Source organism: Chiloscyllium punctatum, chromosome 45, assembly GCF_047496795.1.
Source record: "Chiloscyllium punctatum isolate Juve2018m chromosome 45, sChiPun1.3, whole genome shotgun sequence".
NCBI classification, from domain to species: domain Eukaryota; kingdom Metazoa; phylum Chordata; class Chondrichthyes; order Orectolobiformes; family Hemiscylliidae; genus Chiloscyllium; species Chiloscyllium punctatum.
Genome location: NC_092783.1, coordinates 12,401,884 through 12,429,736, shown reverse-complemented (window position 1 = coordinate 12,429,736; position 27,853 = coordinate 12,401,884). Strand labels below are relative to the sequence as shown.

Below are 27,853 nucleotides of genomic sequence, written 5' to 3'. Positions count from 1 at the left end.
GGGTTCTGGACAAAATGCAGGACTGTGGGTGGTGATCTCTTTACACACATTCCATTCACGCCTTCAGCGTGACCCTGAGATTTTGGTCACCTGTGATTTTAATGCTCCACTGTATTGGCATATTGACCACATTGTCGTCCTCTTTCTTCAGTGGTCTTTCTTCAGTGGTTATCAGCAGAGGTACAACATGTCATCTTTCAATCACCCACATTCATCCTTGAGCATTTCAGACTGTAATCTTTGCTCTATGTTATTTCTATTTTCTTTGGTGACTTTGGTTTCACTCTCACTTTCCCCATTTTTGATTTTAAACAATATTTACCATTCTGCCATTTACACTTCTCTTGGGGCATCTTTATTTCTCTGTTGTACCATTAACATTCCTTTTGGCTTTGCATCGTGAATTGTTTGATATTTAATCACTCCTGTTATCCACTCTATCTCAGACCTGACCTTTTTGATTTCCATCCTGCCACCTTCCTTAAAACATATTACAAATTTCCCAGGTTCTAATGCAAAGTCATCTTCCCAAAAGATTAGCACTATTTCTGTCACCACAGTTGCCTGTGATTTTGAGTATTTCTGCATTTAATTCAAAATTCCAGGACCGGTACAATGTTGCTTTTGCATTCTGTTTTTTATTGTAGATTTTAAGATAACGTTTGGCATGTTTAGCTGTCAGAATTGAGGGTGGCACGTTGGCTCAGTGGTTAGCACTGCTGCCTCACAGCACCAGGGGCCCAGGTTTGATTCTAGCCTTGGGCGACTGTCTGTGTGGAGTTTGCACATTCTCCCCGTGTCTGCGTGGGTTTTCTCCGGGTGCTCCGGTTTCCTTCCACAGTCCAAAGATGTGCAGGTCAGGTGAATTGGCCATGCTGAATTGCCCATTAGGTACATTAGGCAGAGGGAAATGGGAATGGGTAGGTTACTCTTCAGAGTGTTGTTGTGGACTTGTTGGGCCAAAGGGCCTGTTTCCACACCATAGGGAATCTAATCTAATCTAATTCATTCACGTGCATTCCATTTTATATCCTTTCCTGTGATATTTTGTTTTGCTTTGAATTTGAAGCAAAGACCAAACATTTTATTGTTGGGACCTTGTTAAAATGAGGTCTCTCTCTCTCTCTGATGGAATGTATTTGCAGCTTACTCCAAATGAGGAGGGAAAATCTTTGACTTGGTTTTCCTCCCCTGAAGTCAGCATAGATCAGTCAGTGAGAATCTTTCCCTGAGACAAAAGATTGTGAATTCATGTCCCCCTTCCGGAGTTCCGTAAGTTCTCGACCTCTGCTGACGCTCAACAGCAGTATTGAAGGAGTGCTGCACTGTCAGAAGTGCTGTCTCTTTGACGCAAGATTGAAGCAAAACTCTGTCTTCTCAGGTGCAAGATTCCATGGTAATTCACTGAAGAAGAGCATTGAATTCTTCCCTGTGTCTTGCTCTACTATGGGCTCTGAAAACACAAATTCAGAACCCTTAGTAGAGACGAAAAAAATTCAAACTTTCCCAATTGAAGGGCTTATGTCCAAAACATCAATTCTCCTGCCCCTTGAATGCTGCCTGACCTGCTGTGCTTTCCCCTGAGCACCACACTCTTGACACTGATCTTCAGCATCTGCAGTCCTCACTTTCTCTATCTGAAAAAAAATTACCTGACCATGATCATATTGCTATTGATTATACCTTACTTAGCATAAAATCCTGCTGCTTTGCTTAAATCACAAGAGTGATTACACATCAAAAGACTTTTATTGGCTCTAAAGCCTTTGGTGACATCCTTGCATCAGGAAAGGGCAGTTTATATTGAAGTACATTTCATTGCTTTATCAGTCAGGATTTTGTGATGCTGGGCATGCATGAGAAGAGAGACATTCCATTATTTTAAACAATATCTGTAGTCAAAGGTCAAACCTTTGCAATGAAAGCTAGAACCACAATTGACATTCTCTGAACAGTTGATAGGATTACTTTGTAAAGCATTTTGCATTTGTTAATAGAATAATCTTGAGCAGATGTGAACATTTCTAGTTTTACCAAGTCCTTCCAAGTGCCTGACACAAACCCCTGAAGAAGTTTCAGAAAGGCAGAGGAAACTCTCAGCCATGTCATCATCCTTGTTACCATAACAACAGCTAAGACTTTGCACAGGAAGTGCAATACAGGAAATTAGCTGCATCTTTTGGTCACTTTGGTCACAGAAATGTAACATTGCCCCATTTTTATACTTTGCATTATTTCAAGAAATGGATTTTGAAAATTTTCCACATATCTTCGATCAGGCTGTCTTGTTTCTGGCACAATACGTGATGAATAATGTGTGCAGTATAACCTGTGTGACTTGCACACATTCTAGCACAGTCTGTGTGTTTGTTCCTACACAATCTAGATCTTATCATGAACTTCCTGTAGTTTCTGGTGAAGTACATAAGATGTGAGAGAAACAGCAGCCCAAAGATTTTTGTTTCCAGAAGTTGTAGAGTTGATTTGAAGAAATTATTTTAATTATCTAGATTTGTCAAATATCAGGTTATAACTGAAACCAATTAATGCATAGGTAAGCATAGGAAAGGGATACCCCTAAACTATTATTTTTGGTGCAACTGGACTCTGAAGGTGTGTTTTACAAGAGCATTCTTTTTGCGTTGTACCAAGTCTGCCATAAAGTTGCTCAATCTCTTTTAAAGGTTTGTGCTGTAAACTTTTGTGTGAGATGGCGCTTGATAACTTTAAACCCATCCACGTAGTCATAGAGATGTACAGCACAGAAACAGACCCTTTGGACTAACTCGTCCGTGCTAACCAGATATCCGAGATTAATTTTAGTTCCATTTGCCAGCATTTTGCCCATATCCTTCTCAACCCTTCCTATTCGTTTACCCATCCAGATCCCTTTTAAATGTTGTAATTGCCCCAGCCTCTGCCACTTTCTGTGGCAGCTCGTTCCATATAAGTACCACCCTCTGCATGAAAAGGTTGCCCCTTAGGTCCCTTTTAAATCTTTTCCCTCTCACCTTAAACCAGTGCCATCTAGTTTTGGACTCCCACACCCCTTGTCTGTTTACCTTATCCATGCCCCTCATGATTTTATGAACCTCTCTAAGATCACCCCTCAGCCTCTCACGCTCCAAGGAAAATAGCCCCAGCCTATTCCGCCTGTCCCTATAGCTCAAACCCTGGCAACATCCTTGTAAATCTTTTCTGAGCCCGTTCAAGTTTCACAACATCCTTCCTGTAGCAGGGAGGCCAGAATTGACTGCAGTATTCCAAAAGTGGCCTAACCAGCTTCCTGTACAGCCGCAACATGATCTCCCAGCACCTATACACGATGCTCTGACCATTAAAGGCAAGCATACCAAACACCTTCTTCCTTAAAAAATTTCCTTTTTTAAAAAATATAAGTGAGTAGTAGATGTTCCCAAAAAGCAGCATAAGCTTGTGTAAGATTAATTTTGGATAATTTAACAACCTATTCTTCTACGAAGATGAATCACTGATTTTCCTTTTGTTTGCATTAACCTTCTGGGGAAAAAAAACTTTAATGTTTTTTATTTATATATGAATAAGGTACAAATGTACCAGCTAATTTCAATTACTCTTTAGTGTTCATACTTAGAATTGAGAGTATATCACTGACTTTCACATGGTGTGTCAGGAGGCCCTGCAATCTTGCCATTCAGTTCTGTAAAGTTTTCATAAGTTCTACTTTGATTTGATTTTTACTGGACTCTTTGCATGTTGTAATAATGGTACAGATCTGACTCTGTACCTAACCTGGGGTACCTCTTATTGAACATTTTTGTTGGTTAACTGATCATCAGTGCTGTTATAGAACATCGAACAGTACAAACCCTTGGTTCTTCAATGTTGTGTCGACCTTTTATCCTACTCTCAAAGATCAAACTAGCCTACGTGCCCTTCATTTTACTGTCATCCATATGTCTATTCAAGAGTCACTTAAATGTCCCTAATGTATCTGATTCTACTACCGCTGTTGGCAGTGCATTCCATGCTCCCACCACATTCGTAAAGAACCTACCTCTGACATTTCCCTATACCTTCCTCCAACACCGTAAAGTTATGCCCCCTTGTGATAGCCATTTCAGCCCTGGGAAAAAGTCTTTGGCTATCCATTCTGTCTATGCCTGTCATCCTCTTGTACACCTCTATCAAGTCACCTCTCATTCTTCTTCACTCCAGTGAAAAAAGCCCTAGGTCCCACAACCTTTCTTCATAAGATATGCCCTCCAGTCCAGGCAGCATCCTTGTAAATAAATCTCCTCTGCATCCTCTCTAAAGCTTCCATATCCTTCTTATAATGAGGCAACCAGAACTGAACACACTATTCCAAGTGTTGTCTAACCAGCGCTTTATAGAGCTGCAGCATAATCTTGCAGCTCTTAAACTCAAACTCTATTCTTAACAACCTATCAACTTGGGTGGCAACTTTGAGGGATCTATGGGTGTGGACCCCAAGATCCCTCTGTTCCTCCACACTGCCAAGAATCCTGCCTTTAACCCTATAATCTGCATTCAAATTCAACCTTCTAAAATGAATCATTTCACATTTTTCCAGGTTGAACTCCATCTGCCACTTCTCAGCCCAGCTCTGCATCCTATCAGTTGCAACCTACAACAGGGAGAAGAGGAAATTAATAAAAGAAAGTAATCAAGAAGTCAAATGGCGTTATGTATAAGAAACTTTGCAGATGCAGCATTTCAACTTGCTTGCCTAAAAGACCCAACTTTTTATTTTTACCTAAACTACCTAGTAATGGTGCAAGGAGCAGTAGGAGTGATGCAGCAGAGGTTGTCCAGTCACTGCATGCGTATCTCTGCTCAGGTCTAACTCTCAACTAAAGATCTGGGATCTACGGGAATTAAAGATTAATCTCCGGCACTTTTATACATTAGCCAGGGAAAAGTCAAGGAGAGATTTTTAAACATTCACATTTGGTGTTCAGAGTGTTGAAAATGGGAATGTTGTTTGGCAAGATTCGAAGAGAAGAGAATGTTGAGGGGTGATCTAATAGATGCCTTCAAAATGCTGAGTGGATCGAGACAGTGCTTCCAGTGTGGAGAAGGGGAAATTAATAAGAGAATCATCAAGAAATTAAATAAGGTATTCAAAAAAAGCTTCTGTACCCAGACAGTGTTTAGAATGTTGTTACCACTGGTGATGTCAGCATGGATGCATTTTAGTGGAAGCTAGACATATGAGAGAGAAAAGGATGGAAAATTATGCTGGTACAGAAGGGAAGATGGAAGGAAGTTTGGGTAGAGCATGGACTGAATACTCCAATTAGCATGTTGCTGCTCTGTGTATTCCATACAACTATTTTTAAAAAAATCATCTAATTGGACAAGCAAAATTTGCTTTCCAGCTGAAGTGTGGAATATATGCAACATAAGGATTGACCAATTGGAGAAGCATGGGGAAACAGTTTGAGGTGGAAGTCTGTATAATAACCTTTAGGAATAGACCTAACCTGGGCTAGGAATCCAGTGAGATCTGTTAGATGTTTCTGTCGGTGCTGTTTTAATGGTTTGAAAGTCACCGGATGGTTGCTGCAATTTCCTGGGTAATGCTTCCGAAGATCTCTACTGGGAGTCTCTGGTCACAGAATCAACATCTTTGTGGAGAATCCCCACTTGTTCTAAAAAGGAACATTTGAAAATATTGAAGTGAGAAAGCTAAGACAGGCTCAGTATGAACTCTGAGATGATTGCTGCTTTGCTCCTGGTACAAATTTTGCTGAGCTGCACAATTCTAGTTTAAAAAGATCATACACACAATTCAAGTCTGCTGTCAATTTTGGTTCTCATTTGTGAGTATAAGTACGCTGATCCAAGTTGGCGACTGTGATGAAATTGTATGGAGATGAGTTTTGGTTGATTCAAAGATAACTCCTTTTGTGGAAAAAATCTAAGTATAAGTGAAACGTAGAGACATATCTTAGCTATTGTTAATTCTAGCTGTTGCACATCCCAGCTTTTGGCCACCCTACCTTTGGTGCAGACAACACCATAACCTCACTACCTTTTGCTACCCTGTCCTTTCAAACCCTTCCTATCGTCAACTTCCTCACTGGCCCTCATGTCTTTTTATGTGGCTAAGTGTAGTACTTCATTCGATAACCCTTATGAAGCACTTTATAAGCATTATATAATTGTAAGCTCATTGTTTATCTGGAATATTGCCTATGTGTTTGTAGCCTGGTTATGGAAGAGACCAGGTCTATATTTGTCCTTTGCTGTTTGGCTTAGTGAGTCCTGGATGGTTACAAAAAGGCAATAAAGTTAAGTAAAGAGCTCATTGTATTTCTTTGTAGAATTAGAAAGACTGTTCCTCATTTAAAATAAGAAATTGCAAATCGCATTGTCTTCTGGTGTAAGACTGGCAAATGTTCTATCGTTTCCTAGAATTGAAATGTTCCTATAAGACAGGTACACTGCTGGAGTGTACCCTTCCAAGTTTAAGTGTTGGACAAAGCTTGCTCAATATATTCAGCATGTATCCAGTGTCACTTCCTGAGAAAGGGTCAAGAAAGGGTAACATTTTAAAATTGTGGAGTCATACCGCACAGAAACAGACCTTTCAGTTCAACCAGTCCATGTCGATCACAATCCCAATCTAAACTAATCCCACCTGCCCGCGCTGGCCCATATTCCTCCAAACATTTTTTGTTTATCCAAATGTCTTTTAAATGTTGGAACTGTACCTGTGTCCACCACTTCGTCTGGAAGTTCATTCCACATACAAACCACTCCGTGTAAAGAAAATTGTTCCTCATCATTTTTCAATCTTTTTTTCTCTCACCTTACAAATGTGCCCCCACCTTCGGGAAAAGGAAACCTGTTGTTCATCTTATCTATGCCCCTCATGACTTTATAAAGTTTTAAGGTCACCCCTCGATCTCCCATACTGCAGGGGATAAAAAAAGTCCCGGCCTATCCAGCCTCTCCTTATAACTCAAACTTTCCATTCCCGGCAACATCCTTTTAAATCTCTTCTGAACCCTCTCTAGCTTAAGAACTGGACACAGTTATTGAATAGTTATTGCAATGCTGGCCACGCTTCAGTAGATGCATGGAGTGGTAATATTTTGAAACAAAGAATTGGTGAAGTTCCTGAGTATAGCTGCCATAAACACACACCCTTGCCTTGCTAAGGGCAGACACAAATATTATAGTGAACACACAACTTGGAAATTTGGGCATTTTTTCGATTGATTCTTAAAATATTGAGCACAATTTAACTATTAATAAATGAAGTTGCTTATTTGACTTCCACTATTGTAAAGTGCCTCCCTCATGTGGGAATTCCAAGGAGGCAAAAGGCCAATCGTGGTTGGTCCTCCTGGCTCTTTGTCCCACCTCTCAGTACCAAATCACAACTGTATTTTTTCTATGGTACAGTTCCTTAGACATCACAAAGTGTATGTTCTTCAAGTGTGATGGGGTACAGAGGATGTCAGTCACTTCATTATGCAGGCCAATCACCAAGTTTGGCCCTGCTTCTCACTCATTGTCCATTCTTTCCTTGAACACTCTGAACTGCTCCGGGATTGAAAGTGACTTCTCTTCTTGCTCTGAATAAAGGGTTTACAAGCAAGAAACCAGAGAAACAAGTCTTTTGGTTGTGTTTTTGGTTTAATAGTAGCTAGCTGGAAGGCACAACCTCCACACAAGCAGCCCTGTAAATTAGAGGACATGCGTTGTACTTTAAGACTTTCCCAACAATACTCAAAGTTAAGTCCTTTCTCTGTGCCACGTAGCTGAGAAGGATAAGTCAGAAGCATGTTTACTTCTCTTGGCATCAGTTTGCGAGTGACAGTGGCAGATTATCTGTGGCTGGCTGGGGAGAGTTTCAATAGAGTGTTGAGACTTTAGCCAATGATTTCGAAAACAGCAGCAGTTCTGTGGAAAGAACAAATATATATGCAGTGGCATGAGAGGCAGATTTTCCACACTTGTTACCACTCACCCCCACGCTCCACAGATACGTGCTGGGGGATCTGTCTTTACTGCCTCCCCTTCATCAAAGGCTGGTAGTCTGACAGTTGAAACATGTACCACAACTTTCACCCACAGAATCCATTTGGGACAGGACTCCAAGCAGTCGATAAGACTATACTGAGATCATCTCTTGATGGTGAAGGCACATACTACACGAAGAGAGCTGCATTGCATAAAGTATCCAGCAAATGCGATTACTCAAGTTGCAGGGAGCAACACAACCTTCACTTTCAAAGTGGAAAGGAGCCATTAATTGCATGAGCGCAACTTTTTTTCAGTTTGGAAGTTTGTGAGAAGCAGCAATAATGTCTCTTAGGCTGAAGGTCAAACTCCTCCAACCTTCTGACCAATATAACGGAAATGGCACATCGAAAGCCCAGGGTCAACCATATTGTCTTTATTGGGTAAAGTCATTGTTCATGTGTTTTTGCAGCAGATGCAATGCTGTCTAATGCCTATTGGGAAGCCATGAATAGGCTGTGAATCCACTGCTATTGATTTCACTGAAAATACCGTCAGCCACAGAGGAGACTGGAGATCTGAACCTTTGTGTGCTGTTCTTGACCACTGGTTTATCTGAAAGAAAGATGTGCCTTCCTGTTTTGACACAGTGAAAGTGCATCTACTTGAGAACAAATGGCCATGTGCAGTGCTTGAAGTCATATATTACGGGATGTATGAGTTCCTAACTTTGATTTGTGGCACACTTGGTAGACTTCCAAAAGAAATGTAGGCAAAAGACAGAGCTCCTGCCTTTCTCCTGATGCTAGAAAACCTCTTCCTCATTTTTAGCTAGTTCCAAGGTATGGCAGTAATTTGGTCACTGCTGTGTTCCTGAAGGGTAACCTCTAACTTGGATCTGCTTTTTATTGCCTTGGTCTTGCAGGTCATTAAACAATATTTATTATTCTTTCACACTATAAGAATATGATAAACTCTACTGGACACACAGAGCCAGTCAGAAGACTGGCATGTGAGGCATTCCTGGAAAAAAGGACAAGCTTCACATCATCTGGATCACTATTTCTTAAAATTTAATTGCTTCAGTGTTTTAGTTGCTTGCAAGATTTCTTAGTTGCAGCCTGTTTCATCAGAGTACTCCATTTCAGTATATCATCAGGTATTAGTCTCCATGCACAATCAATTAAACTTTGCTGGCCTATTCTCTATTGGAGCTGAAAATGTGTTGCAGGAAAAGCGCAGCAGGTCAGGCAGCATCCAAGGAGCAGGAGAATTGACGTTTTGGGCATGAGCCCTTCTTCAGGAATGAGGAAAGTGTGTCAAGCAGGCTAAGATAAAAGGTAGGGAGGAGGGACTTGGGGAAGGGGCATTGGAAATGCGATAGGTGGAAGGAGGTTAAGGTGAGGGTGATAGGCCGGGGTGGGGGCGGAGAGGTCAGGAAGAAGATTGCAGGTTAGGAAGGCGGTGCTGAGTTCGAGGATTGGGACTGAAACAAGGTGGGGGGAGGGGAAATGAGGAAACTGGAGAAATCTGAGTTCATCCTTTGTGTCTGGAGGGTTCCTAGGAGGAAGATGAGGCGCTCTTCCTCCAACCGTCATGTTGCTATGGTCTAGCGATGGAGGAGTCCAAGGATCTGCATGTCCTTGGTGGAGTGGGAGGGGGAGTTGAAGTGTTGAGCCACGGGGTGGTTGGGTTGGTTGGTCCGGGTGTCCCAGAGGTGTTCTCTGAAACGTTCCGCAAGTAGGCAGCATGTCTCCCCAATATAGAGGAGGCCACATCGGGTGCAGCAGAGGCAGTAAATGATGTGTGTGGAGGTGCAGGTGAATTTGTGGCGGATATGGAAGTATCCCTTGGGGCCTTGGAGGGAAGTAAGGGGGGGGAAGTGTGGGCGCAAGTTTTGCATTTCTTGCGGTTGCAGGGGAAGGTGCCGGGAGTAGAGGTTGGGTTGGTGGGGGGTGTGGACCTGACGAGGGAGTCACGGAGGGAGTGGTCTTTTCGGAACGCTGATAGGGGAGGGGAGGGAAATGTATCCCTGATGGTGGGGTCCGTTTTGGAGGTGGCGGAAATGACGATGGATGATACGCTGTATGTGGAGGTTGGTGGGGTGGTAGGTGAGGACCAGTGGGGTTCTGTCCTATTCCCTATTGGATGCAAAATTATCTTTCTGTAAGGACCTGACCACACTTAACATGACTTAAGACTGTTGGTCCAAAGTTATTCATGACTTCTTAAATTCCATTTCCATTTTCATGTTCATCCCCACAGATGAGGATCTGTCAGCTCAGTTGGCTGGACATCTAGCTTCCCCTGCAGTGTGATGCCAACAGTCTGGATCCAATTTCCATACCAGTTGAGGTTACCATTGAAGGACTGTCCTCTTTTTGGGAGAGCAACCTTATGGTCCAGTAGGATTATGGCGGTTTTAACATTACTAGTCCTCAAAAAACACATGTTCTTTCAGGAAAGTCAAATATCAGTTCACTCTATCCATGTATGATGGTTTGGAACAATCCAACAATTTTAAAAGCATGCACTGAATTAGAAATTTCCAAGTAGAATATTTGCAACATTACCTAGTCTATTAAATTTCATTTTATATTCTGTAGAGTATCATCCCGCTTTCTAAATTTACCCAAGGATGACGGTGACTCCTATACATTTAAAACATAGGGTTCATGTTGAGAAGATGTTTCCATTAGTAGGGGAATCTCAAACTGGGAGTCATGATTGCACAATAAGGAGACATTCATGTAAAACTAAGATGGAAAGGAATTAGAACCATAGAGTTGTACAGCACAGAAACAAAACCCTTCAATCTAACTCGTCCATGCTGACCAGATATCCTAAATTAATCTCGTCCCATTTGGCCTATATCCCTCTAAATCTTCCTATTCATATATCCATCCGGATGCCTTTTAAATGTTGTAATTGTCCCGGCCTCTACCACTTCCACTGGCAGCTGATTCCATACACTCACCATCCTCTGCATGAAAATGTTGCCCCTTAGGTCCCTTTTAAGTCTTTTCCCTCTCACCCTAAACCTATGCCCTCTAGTTCTGCCCCTCCCTGCCCCTCCCCACCTTGAGGAAAAGACCTTGTCTATTTACCCTATCCATGCCCCTCATCATGACTTTATAAACCTCTGACACTCCATGGAAAACAACCTCTACCTATTCAACCTCTCTCTGTAGCTGAAACCCTCCAGCACTGGTAATATCCTTGTAAATCTTTTCTGAACCCTTTCAACATCCTTCTAAAGCAGGGAGACCAGAATTGAATGCAGTATTCCAAAAGTGGCCTAACCATTGTTCTCTTAAACGTCTCAAATTCTTCACCCTGAGAGTTGTCGAGGCTAGATCATTGGATGTATTTAAAGAGGATATAGATAGATAGATTTTAAAATGTCAGGGGGTTGAAGGCTGTGGTAAGCTAGCATGAAGGAGGAGTTGAGGACTGGAACAGATCAATGATGACCTTACCAATTCGGATGGTAGGTTTCCTCCTATTCCTTCTGTTTCTTCACTGTTGCTGGGACAGAATTTTGGAATGTCCCCCTTTTTTTTTAAACAATGCACTGAGTTTACCGACACCAGATGAAGTTTAATAATTCAAGAAGGCAGCTCTCCATCCTCTGAATGGCAATTACGGATGAACAACGAATGTTGGCCTTGCCGGTGATGACCATATTTTTATAAAAGGATAATCAATACAATTATATCAATACAAACTTTGCTATCGTATTTTATAATTTGACAGAGAAAAAAAGATTGAGCTTTTCATTGACCTAATAGTACTCGAAATCTTTTAAAATCAAAAATTTAGTGTTAGATTTAGCTGTTTAATTGCAAGTTTATAATCCAGGCACCTACGCATTGACACTACTGGATCTATTAGATTATTGTGGACTTGGGGAAAGTGTGAGGTGCACATTTTTAAACACTTTCAATTAGAATCTAATCCCACTCACTCAGGCTGATGTTATTTTTGGGCATTTTGCTGAGCTCCCATCAGATTGTGTCTATTTAGATGTCTGCTTTGGCAGGATTTGTAATGAATCCACATCTTCATTGTTCGTTTTTAAAATGCTGTCCCTATTAACTAAATACCAGTGTTCAAGTCTCGTCTCTAATCAGAGTGCTAATATGAAGTTGTGCTACCTGTTTATTAAGATTCTTTTCCCTTTGCCTAATTCTTCGTTATTCCATAGGAATCCAAAGAACTTCCAGTGGTATGTCAAATGTAGGAAAATCAGCTGGAGAGTTCTCCTGAGATGTCACTGAGATCCTCATAATTGCTCCTCCTACTTGCTCTGAAACTAGTCCATAACCAAAATGATAATCAACCATTCGTCTTCCTCTCAGCTGTTTCCTTGTGGGTTAGTGTTCCAGTGGATAATAGGCAACCAAAAATACCCCAAAATCCAATCCAGCAACTCATAACTTAATAAGCAGTAAAGAGAGAGAGAGAGAGCCCAAAATAGAATGCAGAGCAACCCCATAATCTGAGTCTTGTTACATATAATGGATAGTGCCTGCACTGGAGGAAACCACAGATTGGAACTTCAATACATGTTAAAGCAGAAATGAAGAAGGGTGATGGTGCATTCCTAAAAGCCTGTTATTGTCTTTACCTAAGATAAACTGTCTGCTTTGCAGCATCTTAGATACTCAAGAGTAAATTAAAGTCTTCAAGTTTGGAACTGTTTTTAAAAAAAACTTTTTAAGCCAAATTGAATGGCTTCTGTGACCAATGTATATTGCTTTGATTTTAACTGGGTAACTGCAACTTCTTTCCAGTTTGTGTAACTTGTACAAATACACAGCCTTGCTCACAGGAGGCGGGGAACTCTGTGCTCCCACCTTAACAGTGCAACATAAAGTACTCCATCACCCACTGTAAAAGAACAGGGATGATTGATGATTTCAAAACTAAAGGACTTGCAAACCCAAGACATCCTCTTCTTACACTGCCTTTAAACTTACTTAGAAATGTAGAAAATAGGAGCAGAAGTAGACCATTCAGCCCTTCAACCTGTTCCACAATTCACAATGATCTTGGCAGTACTGTGTTCCCACTTTCTTGCCATATCCTCTAACCCCATTAATCCTAAGAATTATATCCATCTCATTCCTTGAAAACGTTTAATATATTGGCCTCAGCCGCTTTCTGTGACAGAGAATTCCACAGGCTCTCTACTGTCTGAGTGAAGACATTTGTCTGCACTTCAGTCCTTAATGACCTACCTTGTACCTTTAGTCAGTGACCCCTGGTTCTCGACTCTCTGGTCATCAGGAACATCCTTTGTGTATTTAACCTGTTGAATCCTGAGAGAATTTTTATAGGTTTCTACAAGATCCTCACCACCTCCCTTATTCTTCTAAACTCCAATGAATATTTAGTTAGTGCTGTCTCTCCTCATTCTTAATTCTAAAATGTACCACTTCAAATAGTTGTGTTGAATTTCATCAGCTATTGTCTGCCCAGTCCACGAGCCTGTCTGTGATCTTCAAGCCTGTGAGCTATTTCTCTTTATTGCTTCCAACCATCAGTAAAGTTTGAAATTGAGCCCCTGTACCCTCACAGTCAAACTTGCAACATTTTGCTTCTGAAAGCTTTATGTAAGTGCTTGAAATGACAACAGAAAATGCTAGAAGTAAGTTTGCCCGCCTGTGATAAGATAAGCCAAGTTAACTTTTCCATCAGAGTCGAAGAGTGTAGTGCTGGAAAAGCACAGGTCAGGCAGCATCCGAGGAGAAGGATAATGGACGTTTCAGGCATAAGCCCTTCTTCAGGAATAACTTTTCCATCAGTAATGTTTCACTGGGGTATGACTGAGAGGTCATTAACGTGCTCAGAGTATTGTCACCTTTACCAGAGTAACTTGGAGCAGGAAGACCCATGTTTGGACTCTGAATGAACACTTAAGAGTCTCATTCCAATGCCCAGGGCCAGTCAACAAGTGACACACTTAACAAGTAAAATGTTGTTATCTCTGGGCATGAATTGGGGAACTCGGTTTAAAGGCATTTGGCACCTGATCAAGGGACAAGACAATGGGAAGTGAGAGGGACTCTACTGAGAATAGTCAGTCTCTCTCTGCTGTCAGCTCCCTACACTCTTATCTTTGAACCTCAGGTGGGTGTTCCAGCATCAGCCACAGTCTCACTAATGGGCACATACAAATGAGTGTGTAATCGCTAATTGAATGAATACCAAGTAATTGTGTCAGGAAATTTCTCTCAATTTAATTAAGCACACATATGTGATATTGTCAGGTGATCATGTGAAACTTTTGCCACTTCCCTCCCTCCCACCCTGCAACCAGTGACATTTAAAGAGCTCTCATTGTTATTTTGTGATGTTGCCTTCTGTTTGGTGATGGGCTTTCCATTGAGAAACCCCTAATATTTCCACAAGATTTTTGGCTACAGTTAAACGTGCGTTTCATCCATATGTCAGTACTCCCATGCTATAATGTGCATGTAAGCTCACATGTCTGGCATGCAGTGTTTGCATAGGGTTTGCTCGCAAGGAATACTGCAGAGCAGTGTTTCATGCTGTGTGCATAGCTGCAGCTTTAACACTGAGAACTGTGTTGAGTTGGTACGGGCTGTGGTCACTGGGGTTATAAATATTAACTGTGCATGAATGCAAGTCACATGCATAATTTCCTCAAGCTCAGCTTCCTCTCTATGAACAGTCAAGAGTCTTTTGGAGCGTTGTCAGGCTTCCAAATGTGCAGAGGGTTACGGCCCATGCTCCCAGTGGCCTGGGTACTCAATAGTATGATTCACACAAAAGGAAATGGGTACAGCTCAGTGCTCTGCTTGCCTGCAGTCATCAGCACCACAGTTTTGAGTAAATATTTGACTTTCCCAGCTGCTGTTAACGCTTTCATCTTCAAGGTGCCCTTGTGTCACAGGAATTTTTGAATTAATGAGAAAACGGGGAGATTTTCAGGATGGCTGCTGGGAGAGCTCGGGTCTGTTAATAGGAGCCTGTGACTGATGGCAGCTCTGGTGATCCAGGGTACAAGCTGCGCACACAGATGTGGTGAAGTGTGTACCACGACCAGAGTCATCCCAGGCTGCCCTATTGACATGTCAAAAATTGCTTCAGGTTGATCCAGAGACAGCTGCCAGTATTGTGAGACTCTCCAGGCCTATTCAGCCATGTTCAAGTGGCAAAATGTTTGCTAAGGAAGAGGGAAAAAGCAAGACAGCATGAAGGGAGAATGGAACCAAAGCCTTCCCCGGCTTTGAGAGCTGTGCATGGAGCTATCCTACAAGAGGCTGCTCATTTGCTTTCCCTGCTTCATTATTCTCACCACATTTTCCCCACGCCCTCCACACAGCCCACTCGCTATCGAATTCTTCATGTTTCAATGCACCTTGTGGCTCTCTGTGAAAACCATTCGAGCGTTGGAGTGGTAGAGAGTTTCCCCTTGAATTGACAGATTTTTCTTAATCTCAAACTGGCGCTTCACACACATACATCCTCAGCAACATTAGTTCACAAGGTGACTGGATGCTGTGTATTAGTGGATTCGCCTGGAGTTGAATTGGTCCTCACCTTATCACTGGAAGTCTTGAGCAAGAACTACTGCATGCAGTGATACATCTGCTCTGTGCACAGCCTGGGCTGCTGTGCTTGCTAGCAACTGTCATGCATCAGGATAGCATCCGAAAATCCATCCTGAGAGATTGACTCCATCACATTGGATTTGTGTTACTTTAGCCCTAGTAGTTGCACTAATACCTCTTGAGTCTTCTATAATCTATGAATCTGTATCTAATCCTTTTGAAGCTGGAAGCAATAGGCCAATTATGAAACTCTTTGGGCTGAATCTTAAAGGGAGTTGTGTAACATGGGCAATAACAAGATGTGTAGTGGCACCAGGCATTCCTAAAAATGAGTGCCAATCTGGTGAAATTAAGGTGCAGAACTATATGCATGCTGTACAACAGAGGTAGCATACTATAGAAGGCTAAGTGATTCCACAATGCTCAGATCAGATAAAAGCTCTGCAGTTGTGCGATACAGTCTTCGATGGTAGTGGATGGTTAAAGATCTAACCAGTGGAGGAGGCTTTGTAAACATACCCACCTGAATGGTGGGGGAGCCCACCGCATCACAACAAAAAACAATGCTTTACCGTTTCAACCTAAACTATCTCATTGGTGATCCATTTTGGCCTTTTCCCAAGCTCCCCAGCATCACTGATGGCAGTCTTCAGCCAATTCGATTCACTCTGTCTCATGTTAATCAATGACGCTGGATAATGCCAGGGTAACGGGCCTTGACAACAGCTCAGCTTGAGTGCTGAAGGTTTGTACCCCAGAGCTAGGTGTAGATCTAGCCAAGCTGTTCCAGTACAATGTACAACGCACAGTGATATAGCAACCAAGTGGACAATTGTTCAATATGTCATGTTCACAAAAAGAAATTCAAATCCAATCCAGCCATTACCATGCTGTCAACCTATCAGCAGTGATGGACCAACCTCATCTAATATCATCAGTTCAATGGCTCCATGTTTGATGAGAATCTGGTAACTGATCTGTGCCCTTGTGAACATGACACTGGGTAGAAGAGCAGGTTAGAGGCTGGGAAGTCTGCTGCAAGTGACTCACCTCCTAATTCCACAAAGCTGCTGTCACTTATAAGGCATAATTTAGAGATGTGATGAATATTTTCTACTTGCTTTGATAAGTGTGGCTCCAACACCACTCAAGAAACTCAACAACATTCAATTCAAAGCAGCCCTTTGATTAGCCCCCACTCCATAATTTTAAGTCTTCACTCCCCCCATCACCAGTGCACAGTGATAAGTGTGTCCCATCTAAAAGGCTCCTTCAACAACACCTTCTAAACCATGACTTCCACAACTTTAGGAAGAATAGCAAGTGCAATGAAAACACCACTATCTTCAAGTCCCCTCCAAGTTTCATACTATCCTAACTTGGAACTAAAATGCTTCCTTTGCTGCTACTCTGGAACCAGGTCCCTATGAACATGGTGGTTGTGCCTAGCCCCCACAGACCGCCGTGGTTTAAGAAGGCAGCTCATCACAACCTTCTCACGTGATGGTAATAAATGCTGCTTTTGACAATGATGCTCAGAGCCATGAACGAATAAGCAAATTCTCCACCCAAAAGGTTGTGAGTCTTTGGAATCCATTACTCCAGAGGAATAAGGATGGTTGATTTTTGGGTATATTCAAGATTGGGAATGGTAGATTTTTGGACTGTCTAAGGGAATAAAAGTATTTGGTGTTAAGACATGGAAAATGGAGTTGATGTAAATGTTGAGCCATGGTCCCTTCAGTCCAGCTTAGACATCGTTCCACTTGTACTTCTGATTGATTGTTATGCGTAGGGATCAAACAATTAATTGGTTAACATTCATCTCACAAGCATTTCAAGTTTGAGAACCCAGTGCGTCAGCAGGATTGGAGCTAAATGATCAAGTGGTATGGAATGGAGATTGCAACAGCGGAATAAAAGCATGTCCTAATTCCGAATGCAAGACCTTTTACATTTGGTACAGACCAGTCATACATTCTATATTTAAGATTTTGAAATTGCTTCATGAAGTGACCATACCCTTCTGTCCTTTGATCATTCTCAAAATGAAGACTAATATTTATAATGCTGCGCAACAGTTTTCTTACATTGATGGTTTAATATTTGGAGTGTGCATCACTTCTGACAAGGTACATTCAAGCTTGATGACTGTTTTGGATGATTCAGCTGTTTTCAAGCCAAACATTTTGTTTAGAGCCTCTCAGTCTCTGGATTTGAGAGGGAAGACATATTCTTCATCACTCTGGTGCCCAGTCCCTATCCTGCACAGGTCAGAGAAGACTAAGCATCAAATATGCAGCTTTCTGAGTTGATCACTCAAGAACAACCATTGACTATCAATTTACCACTTACCACCTGGGTGTGAAACTGGCTTTGTAGTTTGCTCACAAGTTTTAGAAACCAACCAATTATCACCTCTACTGACTTTAAATGGAGAGCCAATCTAAAATACCCTTGGGATTATTTCATATCTATGATACACTAGTGCCCCAAATACTTCCCCTTAGGCGTTTCCTTAATGTCTTGATTAAGGCTTTAAGTTTCCTGCTGCATGCCTCATTGACTTTACTGTTTGTTCAGCCAACAGATGTAACCTCCTTATCTCCTACCTGACTTATTTTTTGCTATCAACCGTTCACTTTGGTTTGCATGTGCATTCAGAGGGTGAACTGTTCATAATGCCATTTGTGACCTCAAGATGTTCCAAAGCACTTCCTAGCCTTTTTTTTTTCTCATTCATGAGATGTGGGTGTCACTGGCTGGTCAGTATTAATTGCCCATCACTCATTGTCCTTGAGAAGGTGGTGCTGAGCTGTCTTCTTTAACTGCTGCAGCCCATTTGGTGTAGGTAAACTGAAAGTGCTGTTAGGGAGGGAACTCTGCAATTTTGATCCAGTCACACTGAAGAGACAACAGTAGGTCCAAGTCAGGATGGTGAGTGGCTTGGCTGAGAATCTGTAGGTGGTGGTGTTCCCACGTATCTGCTGCCCTTTTTCCTTCAAGATGAAACTGGTTTGTGGGTTTGGAAGGTACTGTCTTAAGGATCTTGAATTTCTGCAGTGCACCATGTAGATCATATGCACGGAGTGTTAGAGGTGGAAGAAGTGGATATTTGTGGATGTGGTGCTTTGTCCTGGATAGTGTCAAACTTCTTGAGTGTTGTTGGAGCTACACCAATCTAGGCAGGTGAGGGGTATTCCATCACACTCTGCACAGGCTTTGGAGAGACAAGAGGTGAGTTAGTCACTGCGGAGTTCAAAGCCTATGGAATGTAATCACTGATGTAATACAGTTTCCAATTTGTGTGCAGCAGGATCACACAAATAGCAGTGAGGTGACTGACCAAATGATCTGTTCAATAATATTATTTGATGGAAGAAAAAATGATCAAGACCTTGGAAGAAATCCCCATCTCTTGCAAAAGTGTTGTAATTTTAGTGAAAGTGAGAGAGTAAATAGTTTTACATCCACCGTTTTAGTATTCACGTTCTTTGGAGAGGTCAGGGACAGAGGCATCTGGAGGTTTGTGTGGACAAGTTACTGAGTTGAGAGGCAGGTTGAGAAAGTGGCTAAAAAAATCAAGATCCATGATTTTCCAGAAATAGGGGCAGAGAGTACGAGAGCAGAGGTTATACTGAATCAACTGGAGTATTGTGTGCCAATTTGGATACCACCTTTTAGGAATGACGCAAAGGCTTTAGGGTGTCAGAATGAATAACAAGAATGGTTTCAGTGATAACGGAGTTCAGTTTCTTGGAAAGTGAGAAGCTGGGAATAAAACAGTAACTGCAGGAAATGTGCAGCAAGACTGCAACTATCTGTGGAGGGAGAAGAAACATAACTGCTGTTAGGTGAATCCACACCACATCTCACCATGTTGTCTGAGCTCTCTGCTAGATTTACTGCCATCATCCTCTCTTGTGGTAGGAATCTACAGGGCCTGTTTGATCTACTATGCCAAAGAGAAACCATTTGATAGTTTAATGAGAAAACATTTCTGCCTTTAATCATGATAGCAACTGACTATAACCTAGGATTATGGCAATGACCTGCATGCTGGTCTTAATCCTTTGAGGTCTTTAGCTGTTCTCTCACCCAGTCTGCTTTAGGTCAGTTTCCCAAGGTCAACTAGACCAGCTGCGAGGTAGTTTGAGAGTGGGTTATGGCCATTGGACATTATATTTAACAGCTGGGTTCTCGTGGCTCATGGTGCTCTTAATGGCTGAAAGTGGCAGGTATCCAAAACAATCCCAGCTGGTTTCTCAAGGGCTACTGTGGCACGGTGGTAGTGGTTGGTAGCTCAGTTAGGTGGACAGCTGCTTTGCATTGTAGAGTGATACAAACAATATGGGTTCAATTCCTACACCAAGGACTCCCTCGCTCTCGCTTTCTTGCTCATGAGAGAGGAGCTTATTGTCTGGTAGTACTATGGTGACTATACTTTTAGGGTCCCTACCTCTGAGCCATGAGACTTGGTGTATCTGGAGTATTGATTAAAAATACCTAGCGAGCTGGATTCTCATGCAGTGCTTCTTACCTGCTCGTACCTCCCCCTGGAACATGGCCCCACCATTGTGCATCAGGCCATGATTGTAACTAAACTCACCTGGTCTGGGTATGTCCCTGGACAGCCTCCCAGCTCCTAACCCACAAAGCCCGCTTCTGCCTTCTCCTCAAATATCCACAAACAGGATTGCCCAGGAACCCAATTGATTGTGCCTGCACCTGTCCCAAGGAGCTCCTCTCTTTCTACCTCAACTCAACTTTTTTTTTACTCCGTGTTCAGTCCCTCCTCACTTATATCCATGATTCTTCTGATGCTTTATGTGGTTTCAGAACTTCCAGTTTGTGAGCTCTAGCCAGTGCCTGTTTCACCATGGACATGCAATCCCTTTTATATGTCCATCCCCCTCCAGGAAGCTCTCAGGACTTTTCACTTCTTCCAGGAAAGACCGCCTGAACTATCCCCATCCATCATCACCCTCTGCCTGGCTGAGCTCATCCTTACTCTTAATAGCTTCTCCTTTTAATTCCTCTCACTTTCTTCAGGTCAAAGCCCCCATGGGCCCTCGTTATGGTGGTCCCTTTGTGGAGGATGTGGAACATTCCTTGTTCCAGTACTACTCGGGCCTCCACCCACGACTCTTTCTGCAGTGCATCAATGGCCCCATCAGTGTTGCTTTATTCTCTTGACTGGAGTTGGAAAAATTCATTAATTTCACCTCCAATTTCCACCTCACACTCGCCTTCACCTGGTCCACCTCTGACTCCTCTCTTCCCTTCCTCAACAACTCTTTTTCCGTTTTGGGGGATAGGCTGGACAATGACATCCATTACAAACCTACTGACCCCCACAGTTACCTCGACAATACATCCTATCAGAAGCAAAAACAGAAGTTGCTGGAAAAGCTCAGAATGTCTGGCAGCATCTGTGAAGAGAAGTCAGCGTTAACGTTTTGGGTCCAGTGACCCCTCTTCAGAACATCCTATCACCCTGCTTCCTGTAAAGACTCCATTCATTCTCTCCGTTTCTCCACCCCCATCGCATTTGTTCTGATGCCACCTTCTGCAGAAGGTCCTCTGAAATATCCACCATCTTACTCAACTGAAGGTTTCCTGCTACCCTGGTTGACAAGGCCCTTAGCTGTGTTTGAGTCATCTCTCGCACTTCTGCCCTCGCCCTTCCCCTTCCCCCTCTCGACAATGATAGGGTCCTCTGGTTGTCACTTACCACCCCACCAGCCCCTGCGTCCAAAGGATTTTGAGCCATCATTTCTGCCACCTCCAGCAGGATGCCACCACAGCCACACCTTCCCCTTCCCTCCCTTGTCAGCATTCTGCAGGGACCATTTCTCCGGGACAGCCTTATCCACCCTCCCTCGTTCCCAACACCACCCACAGCCCCTCGGCACCTTCCCTTGCAGTCACAGGAGGTGTAACACCTGCACTTTTTACTTCAATCCCCCTCACACTCCAAGGCCCCAGATACACCTTCCTGGTGATGTAGCGATTTACCTGCACTTCACTCAATCTAGTCTCCCTATTCGCTACTCATAACATGGTCTTCTCTACACTGGGGCAACGAGAAACAGACCAGGCGATTGCTTTGCAGAATGCTTATGTTCTGTCTCCCTCAAGCTTCTAGTTGTCCACTGCTTCACCAGACCATCATGTTTCCACCAGGAGAAAGTGAGGACTGCAGATGCTGGAGATCAGAGTCGAGGGTGTGTTGCTCGAAAAGCACAGCAGGTCAGGCAGCATCCGAGGAACAGGAGAATCGATGTTTTGGGCAATAAGCCTTTCACCAGCGCTTCCTGATACAGGCTTATGCCTGAAACGTTAAGCCTCCTGCTCCTCCTTTGCTGCCTGACATGCTGTGCTGTTCCAGCACCAGGCTTTCGACACCACCATGTTTCCATGCCAACATCTCTGTCATTTCTAGGTCATTGAGTATATTTCAGACTGAGATAGATAGGTTCTTGAGTATCAAGACGATCAAAGATTACTGAGCGAAAGCGGGAGAATGGAGTTGAGAAACCTATCAGCCATGATTGAATGGCAGAGTGGATCTGATGGGATGAATGACCTAATTTCTGCTCCTATGTTTTATGGTCTTAGGTCTGCTGCAGTGTTCCATCAAGCTTCAATACAAACTCGAAGAACAACGCCTCATTTTCCGCTTGGGACCCTGCAGCCTCTAGGACTTAACAACAAGTTCAATAACTTTAGAGCCTGATTCCATTCTTTCATTTATTTTTTACCAACCCCCACACTAGTCCTGTTATGGCAGAATTTGTTTTTAGCACAGTTACACATTCCCGTGTACTGCTAGGCCCATTATCACATGTGGGTTGCATTATATCAGAACAGCCCACTCATTTTCTCCTACTCTTAGCTCTTATTATCACTTATTCAGCTTTTTTTCTGTCTCTACCTGCTATCCATTATTTCCTTGTTTATCTACCTTCACATCTCTCTCACTCTCTCTGGGTCCGTCTCCACTTGCTCCCCTCTCCACTTATTCTGCCCCCCGCCCCCACCTCCCCACCTCATTCTTCAGCTGCTAACCACTCTGGTGACAATTCACTGGACTCAACATTACCTTTGCTTTGTTCTGGCAGCATAGAATCCCTACAGTTTAGAGGCAGGCCATTCGGCCCATCAAGTTCACACTGACCCTCCAAAGAGTATTCCCACCCATACCCACTCCCCACCCTGCTTTTCCCATTGCTAATCCAACCAACCTGCACATCTTTTGGCTGTGGGAGGAAACCAGAGCGCTCAGAGGAAACCCACGCACGTATAGATAGAATGTGCAAACTCCACTCAGACAGTCGGCTAAGAGTGGAATCGAACTCAGGTCCCTGACACTGGGAGGCAACTGTGCTAACCACTGAGTCACTGCTGTCAGAGCTGCCAGTTTCTCCAGCAATCTCTGTTTCTGCTTGTAGTTTATTTGTTTAATCAGCCAATTGGGTGAAAAATAAATTATAAAAATAAATAATATTTTATAAAAAGCAGGGTTCCTATTCTCGAGGTCTTAAGAGGGAGGCGGGCACCTCAGAGGCTGGCCATCATAATTTCCACCACCACCCGAATTTTCATTTGGTCCCTTCCGGGCTCCTCCTGTCTTAATTTTTGTTATTGTTACACAGCCCCTGATGGGCAGAGCTTCTAATTGTTTTTATTTGTTTAACTTAATTGGTTGATTTGGTGGGGGATTTTTGAAAATTTTATTTTTTAAAAAAAGCTAGGTTCTTCCCCAGTGTGCAAATTATCTCATGGTCAGGGACAGGATCTAAAAGGGAAAGCTAGAAACTGGTGTTTGTGCTAAACCGTAGATTTATAATAAAACACTTGTAAATCTCTGTTAGTTTTTTACTGCTTAATTGAACATCTGGATATTGCTCTGTTAAACACACATAGCAGCATGACAGTGGATGGTGCTTTAGAGAAGGAAATCTGCTGTCCTTATCTATTCCAACCTACATTTGACTCCAGACCCACAGCAATGTGGTTGGCTGTTAACTGCCGTCTGTACAGTTGGAGATAGGCAGCAAATGCTGGTCTAGCCAGTGATACCCACCTCCTATGAATGAATATTACAATCACTCCTCAGTGTTAAATCTTTGAAAATATTTACACCCTAATGTAACATTAATGTTCCAGCTCTGTGACCTTTCATCTGACCTGAAACATTAGCCTGTTTCACTGTTCACGGATGCCATCAGACCCCTTGAGCATTTCCAGAATTTTCTGTTTTAATTTCAGATTTTCATTGTCCAAAGTGTATTGCTTTTGTTTCAGGGAAGCTCGTGTTCTCCTTGAAGAAGACTGAGAGGAGATTTGACAGAATTGCTCAAAGCCATGGGGGTCTGGACAGAATAGATAAGGATAAATTATTCTGCTGAATGGATGGAGTAAGAACCAGAGAGGCCAAGTTAAAGTGGTTTGCAAAAGAACTGGCAGTAACATGAGGAAAAATGTTTAGTCACAGAGATGTACAGCACGGAAACAGACCCTTCAGTCCAACCTGTCCATGCCGACCAGAGATCCTAACCTAATCTAGTCCCATTTGCCAGCATTTGGCCCATATCCCTCTTAAACCCTTCCTACATTCATATACCCATCCAGTTGCCTTTTAAATGCTGTAATTTTACTAGCCTCCACCATTTTCTCTGGCAGCTCATTCCATAATAGCACCACCCTCTGTGTGAAAACGTTGGCCCTTACATCACTTGATATCTTTTTACGCAACAAATACTTAGAATCTGACATGCACTGTTAGAGAGTGCAGTGAAAACAAATTCGATGAGAGCTTGTGAAGGGGAGTTGAAGAAATGACTTCTGGTAAAGAAAACCAGCAGCTGTACTTTAACTGAAATTGTGCAAACTTTAAAGAATCTGTTTGATACCCTGCTTATCATCGCATTAGCTGTTTTTAATTTAACAGCATGGTGCAATTGGAATGGGTAATGAGAGAAAATTAGATATAGCTTGTTTAGAATTGTGTAAGAAGTATTTCACAGTTGTCTGTCTGACAACACTTCTAAGTAAATAGATGCAGGACTTGAGCCTAATTGACTCAAAAGTTAAATTCAAATATTTCTATACAATAAACTCTATTCAAGGGAAAACCAGAGCCTTGAGATTCTCAATGGAAGTGACTAACCTTGTGTTTGTTGCTGTTCTCTAGGTCTTGTCTCATAATCTTTGTACAGTCTTGCACATCCCACATGACCCAGTGGCACTTGAAGAGCATTTCAGAGATGACGACGATGGGCCTGTCTCCAGCCAGGGTTATATGCCATATCTCAACAAATACATCCTAGATAAGGTAACTTCATTATCAACGTGTATACTTTATTCTCTCTGTTTAGAATTGTGATTTTTGGATTGTTTAAGGTGGGTAGGAAACTAAATGTGAACAGTGTCTCGCTGCTCACGTAGTGCGGTCAAACAGGAGGCAGCCCATCGAACAGCAGCTTTTCTCAGATGACTTTATAAGACTTGCACGCTCACTGTTTTGGGAATTCTGAATTTAGTGACAATTCCTGTGCTTTTAATAAATGCTTTCCATGCTATACGTGCTATTAATTTAAATGCTTTGTATTTAAATTGTCTCCATTTAATTGTGAGCTATATGTAATCTGTATTTCCAGTGTCAACATAAATTTTTTTTGTTGCATGTTAGCTGTGTTTCAGCTCATATATAATTGGGAAAATAGTCTTTATTTTTAGGTATGCAATTTGATACGAATCCAAGAAGCACAAGAACTGTGTTTAACAGGGACAGTTTTTTTTCGGTTCTGATGCACTTACTGAAGAATGTGTCAAAACTGATTGGATTTTCTTGACTGAACATGTTGAAATAAGTGTCCACTAGTATCCAGTTTTAAATCAAATTCTGTGTTAACTCTGAACTTCCCTTGTCACCTTTCTGTCAAGTGCATAGGTTGTTCCTGTGAGGTGTTCAATATGATGAGCTGGGCTCTGAGCATGAAATACAAAAGGCTCTGAGTTTTCCTTGAATAGAGTTAATTGTATAGAAATATTTGAATTTAACTTTTGAGTGTACAGACCAGAAACAGGTTTGTGTCAATATTTATGATCTACATGGACCTCTTCCCCTTGTTCTTCACTAACCCCAGCAGCATAATGTAACACTCTTTCTCCCATGTTCTTATTTAGCATATCTTAAATGCAACCTTAGGAAAATATCCTACTCTGCTAAATAACTTTGATTCAGAGCAGCTAGCACGTTCAAAACTGGGCATCTGTAAAGGATTGTGAACCATTTGCAGCAGCAAATTTGTAACCACATAGCTTTGCTTATCCCTCAATCTATCATTACCAGGGGACAGTCTGGCTCAATGAGGAGTGTAGGAGATCATAACAAGAACAGCACCGGGCAATTCTAAAACTGAAGTGCCAATGTGTAAAGCCATAACACAGGTGTATATGCTGGTTAGTTCAAAGATCTGCAACCCTGTCTCACCTAGTCAAGTACTATGGTGGACAATTAAACAATTCATGTGATGGAGATGTTCCTTGAACGTGCCTATCCTCAATGGTGATGCACAGCACATGAGTGCAAAGGACAAGTCGAAGTGTTTGCAACTCCCTTCAATCGCAATAACTGAGTGGATAATCCACCTCTCCATTCTTCTAAGGACCAACTATGAAAACTTCTAGTCTTCAGCAATTGAGTTCCTCCCACATGGTATCAAGGCATGACTGAGTGTATTGGATACAGCAAAGACCCTGACTGATATCCCTCCATTTTTATTTACAGTGTGGAGCTAATTTGTTTAAATTGATGGGTGGCTTGTAATATTGACAGCAGAAAACAGACATATGGTAATTTACAAGAGTTAGTTTGTATAGAATCTGCACGGGTACGTTCAGGTTACAGTATGGCAGGCAACTGAGAGGGATACATAGAAACATAGGGAATAGGAAGCAGCCCTTGAGGCTTCTCCATCATACAGTATGGTTATGGCTGATCAGTGAGGTCAATATCCTAATCCAGCCCCTTTCTGTAGTAACAAATTCCATAGGCTTATCATTCTCTAGGTGAAGAAATTTCTCCTTATTTCAGTCCTAAAAGGTTTATCCCTTTATCTTATAAACTATGACCCTGGTCTGTACTTCCCTACCTTCAGGAACATCCTTCTTGCATTTAACCTGTCTAGTCCTGTTAGAATTTTATAGGTTTCTATCAGATTTCGGCCCCCCCTCACTACTCATTTTTCTAAACTTCAATGAGTGCAATCCCAACTGACTCAACCTCTCCTTGGAAATCAGTCCTGCCATTCTCAGGAATGAATGTGGTAAACCTTTGCTGCACTCCCTCTCTAGCAAGAACATCCTTCCTCAGATAAGGAGCCCAAACCTGCAGACAGTATTCCAGACTTGGCAAAAGTGAGGACTGCAGATGCTGGAAATCAGAATCTACATTAGAGTGGTGCTGGAAAAGCACAGCAAGTCAGGCAGCATCCCAGGAGTTGGAAAATCAACATTTCGGGCAAAAGCCATTCATCAGGAATATTCCAGACTTGGCCTCACCAATGCTTTATATAATTGTACTAAGATACCCTTGTTCCTGAATCCCCTCACTATGAAGCCCAGCATATAGTTTGTTTTCTTTACTGCTTTCTGCACCTGCACACTTATCCTCAGTGACTAGTGCAAGAGGCACCCAGGTTCATTGAACATTCCCCTCTCTCTGTTTACAGCCATTCAAATAATAATCTGCTTCCTATTTTTGCTATCAAAGTAGATAACCTCAAATTTATCCACATTTTGCCCTGACTCTCAGACTATCCAATTCAAAATGCAACATCTCTGCATCCTCCTCAAAGCTCACCCTCCCATCCAGGTTTAAAATATTACATTTCATTTCCTCATCTAAATCATTAATGCATACTGTGAATAGCTGGGCTCCGAGTACCAGTCAATGTGCTACCCAACTAGTCACTGACTGACATTCAGAAAAGAACTTATTTATTCCGACAATTTGTCTCCTATCTGCAAAAAAATTTCATAGAATCCACATTGACCCTCAAAGGTAACCCACCCAGATCCATTTCTCCTACCCTATTACTCTACATGTACCCCTGACTAATGCATCTAACCTGCACATCCCTGAAGCACTATGGGCAATATAGTATGGCCAATTCACCTAACTTGTACATCTTTGGACTATGGGAGGAAACTAGGGCACCTGGAGAAAACCCACACAGACATGGGAAGAATGTACTAACTCCACACAGACAGTCACTCAAGGC

At 42.3% G+C, this 27,853-nt stretch overlaps 1 protein-coding gene across 1 annotated transcript in view; it reads left to right on the top strand.

Moving 5' to 3' along the window:
- LOC140467161 (differentially expressed in FDCP 6 homolog) overlaps window positions 1-27,853 on the top strand; it is a 156,050-nt gene that overhangs the window by 28,028 nt on the left and 100,169 nt on the right. The window contains exon 2 of the mRNA XM_072563290.1: window positions 24,760-24,900. Coding sequence (XP_072419391.1) covers window positions 24,760-24,900 — 141 coding nt within the window. The remainder of the gene's footprint in view (window positions 1-24,759; window positions 24,901-27,853) is intronic.